This window comes from Lipotes vexillifer, unplaced genomic scaffold, assembly GCF_000442215.2.
Source record: "Lipotes vexillifer unplaced genomic scaffold, Lipotes_vexillifer_v1.1 scaffold1016, whole genome shotgun sequence".
NCBI lineage: Eukaryota > Metazoa > Chordata > Mammalia > Artiodactyla > Lipotidae > Lipotes > Lipotes vexillifer.
Window position 1 is genome coordinate 449,410 of NW_006769290.1, and position 6,561 is coordinate 455,970.

Consider the following 6,561-nt stretch of genomic DNA (forward strand, 5'->3'; position numbering starts at 1 on the left):
CGCGGAGCAACTAAGCCCGTGCGCCACAACTGCTGAGCCTGCGCTCTAGAGCCCGCGCGCCCCCGTGCCTAGAGCCCATGCTCCACAACAAGAGAAGCCACCGCAATGAGAAGCCCACGCACTGCAACGAAGAGTAGCCCCCGCTCGCCGCAACTAGAGAAAGCCCGCGTGCAGCAACGAAGACCCAACGCAGCCCAAAATAAATAAAATAAATTTATAAAAAAAATAAGATTGCACCCAATAACAGGGTATCCCTTTTCTAATTTGCACAAAGACTGATAAGATGACATTTGAGCAAAGACCTGAAGAAAGTGAGAGTGAGCTATGGAGATACGAGGAAAGGGAATTTCCAGTAAAGGGAACAATGAGTGCAAAGGCCCTGAGAGAGGGTTCAAGACACAAGGAGGCTAATGTAGCTGAAGCAGAGTGGGTAAAGAGAGATAAAGATGAGGTCAGAGGAGTAGCTAGGGGTCTGTCATGTAAGCCTCTCATTGTAAGGACTTGGTTTTTATTCTGAATAAGATGGGAAGATCAGATGGTCTTGAGCAAAAAAGTGACACGTTCCTGATACTTAAACAGGATGACTAGAATGCAAGCTCCATGAGGGCAGGGATTTTTTTTTCTGTCCTTTTTAACATTTTTTAAAACTGCTTAGTCTTTCTTTCTTTTCTTTCTTTCTTTCTTTCTTTTTCTTTCTTTCTTTCTTTCTTTCTTCTTTATTTCATTTTGGCTGCACCGTGTCTTAGTTGCAGCACACAGGATCTTCTCTGTGGCATGTGGACTCTTAGTTGTGGCATGCAAACTCTTAGTTGCGGCATGCATATGGGATCTAGTTCCCCAACCAGGGATCAAACCCGGGCCCCCTGCATTGGGAGCATGGGGTCTTACCCATGAACTACCAGTGAAATCCCTAAAAAAATTTTTGTTGTTGTTGAAGTACAGTTGATTTACAATGTTGTGTCAATTTTTGCAAGATCTCAGCTCCCCAACCAGGGATTGAACCCAGGTCTCGTCAGTGAAAGCCCAGAATCCTAACCACTAGGCCACCAGGGAACTCCCTTTTCTGTCTTATTTACTGCTGTATCCCCAGGACATGGTACAGTGCCTGGCACATAACAAGCACCTTAAAATTTATTAAGTCAATCAATCTGATTCACTTTGGCTGCTGTATTGAGACAAGAAGAGAGGGACCAGCTAGGAGGCTACTGCAGAAACAAAGGTGAAAGATAATAGTGAGTTGGACCAGGGTGGTAGCAGAGTAGGTACCAAATACCAAAGAGATATTGGAGACAATGAGTATAAACAATCCTTTCAAAGAGTTACTATATGAAGGGGAATAGTAATAAGGAGCTAGAGGGAGTTATGAGATCAAGAGAAGAGTTTTTAATTTTGCTATAGTTGTTTTGTAGATATGGGAGATACAAAGCATGTATGTTTGCTATTGGAAATGATCCAGTAGTTGGCGGGGTGGGGAGGATCTGATAAAACAGTGGAGTGAGACCTTATATAAGCAAGAAAGATGGGATTTACTACATTAGTAACAGAAAAGAAACCTAGAGAGAAAATCTAGGTACAAACGCAGTACCACACCACAGATATGGTGAGAATATACAGAAGTTCTGTTTTGATTTCTATTATTTTCTTACTGAAAATAAGAATCAAAGTCATCAGTTGAGGGGAGGGCAGAGAAGGTGGGAAATAGTCTAGGAAAGTGAGTGAATTAGGGTCGTGGTTCTCAAAGTGTGGTCCTCAGACTAGCAGCCTCATCATTTGGGAACTAGTTAGAAATGCAAATTTGGGGGCCTCACCCACTGAGTCTACTGAATCAAAAACTCTGTCCATGGCACCACAGTTTTAACTGTTTTAAGAAGAATTTCAGGGACTTCCCTGGTGGCACAGTGGTTAAGAATCCGCCTACCAATGCAGGGGACTCAGGTTCGATCCCTGGTCCAGGAAGATCCCACATGCCGCAGAGCAACTAAGCCCGTGCGCCACAACTACTGAAGCCCGAGCATCCTAGAGCCCGTCGTGTGCCACCACTACTGAGCCCATGTACCACAACTATCGAACCCCTGCCCTCTAGGGCCCGCGTGCCGCAACTGCTGAGTCCGCATGTTGCAACTACTGAAGCCCATGCGCCTAGAGCCTGTGCTCCGCAACAAGAGAAACCACCGCAATGAGAAGCCCGCGCACCGCAACGAAGAGTTAAGTAGCCCCAGCTTGCTGCAACTACAGAAAGCCTGCGAATGACAATGAAGACCCAATGCAGCCATAAAAAAAAAGAGAAGCCTTTCAGATGATTCTGATGTATACTAAATCTTGAGAATGGTATAGGGAAATATAATGGGATTACAGGCTGGATTAAGAACCAAGGTTAGTGATAAATTGGAAAAAAATAAAAAATTAAAATTAAAAAATGTAAGCACACACACACAAAACAAAGCCCATGAGCTGCTGTCACTTGACACCCAGTGCAATTCTGTTTCTGTATTTCATGGTACAACATCAGATAGCTCAAGCCCAATTGGGTAATTTAATATTACAGGGTCATGGGGCCAACCCTGATCTAACCAGTGAATGAGTGTTTTGGATTACTTGGATGAATAGAAATATGTTTTCATCTTAATATGGGCTGTAAAGAAATTTGAAAGTTAAAAAACAAAAACAAGGTTAGTGAAACCATGATTAGTCACTTTTCCTCTCTAATTTGTTGTAGCTCTGTGCCTGAATTCCACACTCGGCTCCACCCCTTACTTATGTTTTCAGTGTCCCAGTTTCCTCTTATATAAAAATAAAGTAATTGTAGCACTTAATTCATAGGGTGATGATTTAATGTACTTGATTTCATGTTAAAAAAAATTGCAGGCGCTTCCCTGGTGGCGCAGTGGTTGAGAGTCCGCCTGCCGATGCAGGGGACACAGGTTCGTGCCCCAGTCCGGGAAGATCCCACATGCTGCAGAGCGGCTGGGCCCATGAGCCATGGCCGCTGAGCCTGTGCGTCCGGAGCCTGTGCTCCGCAACGGGAGAGGCCACAGCAGTGAGAGGCCTGCGTACCACAAAAATATATATATATATATGTTGGCATATATATATGCTGGTCCGGGAAGATCCCACATGCTGTGGAGCAACTAAGCCCGTGCACCACAACTACTGAGCATGCATTCTAGACCCCACGAGCCACAACTACTGAGCCCGCGTGCCACAACTACTGAAGCCCGCACGCCTACAGCCCATACTCTGCAACGAGAAGCCACCGCAATGAGAAGCCTATGCACAGCAACGAAGAGTAGCCCCCACTCACCACAACTAGAGAAAGTCCGTGCACAGCAATGAAGACCCAGCGCAGCCAAAAATAAATAAGTTTTTAAAAACCTACATAAATTATAGTAATAGTTGTCTATATTACTCTCCATTTTCAGCTTGTTTACTCATTATTTGAATAGCTCTTTAGAGACTGCAAACAATAGCTACTATTAAGCAAGTGCCCACCACAAGCCAGGCACTGTATTACAAATTTTACCTGTATTATCACATTTATTCCTCTCAGTAATCCTATAAGTATTAGTACATTTTTATAGTTAAAATATATTCAGTAAGATTACCTTATCCGTTCAAACTCACAGATTAGCAAATAGCAGGGTTATAATCTAAATTCGGTATTGTCTGATGCAATCAATGCTGCTGCTCTTTGCCCTGCACTCCACTGCCTTTTCATCCATTAACCCATTTGCTTGGGGTTACTGAAGCTTGCATTCACCTCTTCAATGGATGTTTATTGAAAACTGGTATAATCTAGGTCCTAGGGAAACAATGGTGAGCAAGATAGGCACAATATGACCTCATGGAACAGACAGGTGAATGGATTGATATCTTCCATCCTTAACTTCTGCAGTGTGGTATATGGAACTGAATAGCTGTATGTGACCTCTCTAAATTTCATTTTTCTCATTTAAAAGTATAAGCATCATGTCATGTATCCTCAATAAGCTGTATTCCCAGCAATCAATAAATGGATACACATAAAAACTCCAAAAAAGCATATATAAGCAAATACATACATAATTACAAATAAAAATCACATGTTTATGTCTCCATTTATTTATTTATTTATTTATTTGGTTGCACCAGGTCTTAGTTGTGGGCTCCTTACTTGTGGCAGGGGGCTCCTTAGTTGCAGCTCGTGGGCTCCTTAGTTGCAGCAGGTAGGCTCCTTAGTGGTGGCATGTGAACTCTTAGTTGTGGCATGCATGTGGGACCTCATTCCCTGACCAGGGATGGAACCCAGGCCCCCTGCATTGGGAGCATGGAGTCTTATTCACTGTCCCACCAGGCGAGTCCCTATGTCTCCATTTAAAAAATGATTAAAAGTAAGAGTCTCAGGAATTCCCTGGTGGTCCAGTGGTTAGAACTCCATGCTTTCACTGCAGAGGGCCTGAGTTCAGTCCCTAGTCAGGGAACTAAGATCCCTGAAAGCCGCTTGGTACGGGCAAAAAAAAAAAAGAGAGAGAGACTCAGCGATTAAGTAACTTTTGAAGATCACATCTAGGAAAAATAAAACAAACATGAATTACCTATTCTATGTAAAATAGTTTGCTGGGCACTTTTACATATACTGTCATAGATGGTGGACCAGGGACTTCAAATCACCAAATCACCGTATCAGCAAACCACCCTGTTTCTGTCGTGGGAAACACACTTTGATTCTTTCTGCATTCTCCAGACTCGGAGCCTGAGGAGTCATCCAATCACAAATACTGAGCACCTTTCATATATGAAATGTGCAATACAAACTGCTGTGAAGAAAAAAAAAATTTTTTTAATGGTCTCTGTGGGCAAGGAAATTTTGAGCCGCCTAGGGAGAACTTTTTTTTCTTTTTAACACATATTGAGGGAAGTATACAATGATCAAAGAATGGTATATGGAATTTATTATCTCATTTGATCCCCAGGACCACCCTTTGAGGAAGTACTATTATTATTTCTATTTTATAGAGAAGGAAACATAGGTCTGTAGACAGTAAGAAACCCTCAAGGTTTACTCAGCCAGTAAAGGGATTCCAACCCAAGTTCTGACTCCATAAGACCAATTTCTGTAACACTCACTGTATATTGTACTGCAAACCCAGAAACTACAGTTCCCTAGGCAAGGAATCGACCCCGTATAGCAAGAGGGCAGTATATATAGAGAGAAAAAGCGAAGATGAAACTGAAAAGTTAGGCTGGGGCCCAATATAACGCTTGGACTTCATTCTGCAAACTCTGGGGATACACTAAAGGTTTCTAAGTAAGGCAGAAACTACTGTGGTCTTCACGTAACAAAGTAACTTCTCTTGACACCGAAATTGCAGCTTGTAGAAAAATCAGTTTTACCACTTGCCTACGCGACCTTAGACAAATTTTTCTTTGGCCTCAACTCTCACAGCTAATTAAAAGAGGGCAATTCCGCATTGGACTATTGTGGGGATTAAACGAGATAGCGCCTGACACAAGAGGGCGCTCGATAAACGTTGATTTTGCTTTTAGGTAGGAATAAGAATTCGGTCCTTTTTTTTTTTTTTTGAGTGGGTACACGTGATCTAGCAAACCAGACAGAATGAGAGTCTGGCTAGCTTCGGTCGGCCAGTTTGCAGAAACCTCACCTGAGCTCACCAACGTTTCCAGGGTTATGATCCCACCTCCCCTCACTTCCCTGAATCCGCCAGTAAACCATGAAAATCTAACCCACCTCTAGTCAAGTCCCTAACCAGTCCTCGGACCGCTCAACCTACCCCGCCCTTCCCTCAGAGGACGCTCGCCGATGATATCATATTCACTTCAATCTCCGAGAGGCCCTTCACTCTCTAGGGCCGCTCTAGGCTGCCGCTTCCAAGGCGGGCTCCGAAGCTCAATGGTTGCTGGGCGGGGCCGTGACGTCCTTGGCGTGGCTGCAGGGGAGGCCGCGGCGGGGAAAATGGCGGACGGAAAGGCGGGAGAGGAGAAGCCTGAAAAGCCGCAGCGAGCTGGAGCCGCCGGAGGTGAACATAACCCCAGCGTCGCGGGTTACGTGGGGTGCTCTGGGCCTTTCTTTGAGCTCCCCGGGGTGGGGGGAATAGGCCGGGGCGAGAAGGGCGGATCTGGCGCTCACCCGGCCAGGTGCTGGGCCCAGACAAGCCCTGGGCACGCCCGGTGCGGCCTGCTGGCATCCGGGCCCACATCGCCTCCTTGCCGGGGGAGAGCCGGTCACTGTTCGTCACCTCCTGGCCCCAGCGGAGGCCCTGCTTCCGAAGAGAAGGGAGATGGGCCCCAGAAAGGGGGACCGAACTCGGGGTGGGACTAGGAGTGGCGGTGCGGACGCAATCACACAAAACGCACACGGGCGCTCGCTCAGTGCGAGTCACCGAGCAGTGGCCGCAGAAACTGGCCGCAGGCCGAGTTTCCGACGGTGCCGGCCTCTCAGTTACACCTAGGAGTTAGTTTGCTGCTCCCTTTTCACTGAGGAGGTGGACTACCCTGGCCTTTTTCTTTATTTTCACGCCTAATTCTGATCCTGTAATGGGATGGGTCAAGGCGATGGAGGGAAAG

General features: G+C 45.6%; 1 protein-coding gene across 2 annotated transcripts in view; it reads left to right on the forward strand.

Moving 5' to 3' along the window:
* The first annotated feature begins 5,928 nt into the window (after positions 1–5,928).
* PCNP (PEST proteolytic signal containing nuclear protein) overlaps positions 5,929–6,561 on the forward strand; it is a 13,628-nt gene continuing 12,995 nt past the window's right edge. Inside the window, exon 1 of one of the 2 annotated variants that reach the window (XM_007445543.1) lies at positions 5,929–6,014. In XM_007445543.1, coding sequence (XP_007445605.1) covers positions 5,951–6,014 — 64 coding nt within the window. In that variant the 5' untranslated portion in view covers positions 5,929–5,950. The remainder of the gene's footprint in view (positions 6,015–6,561) is intronic. The other variant, XM_007445542.1, reaches the window with a different exon arrangement.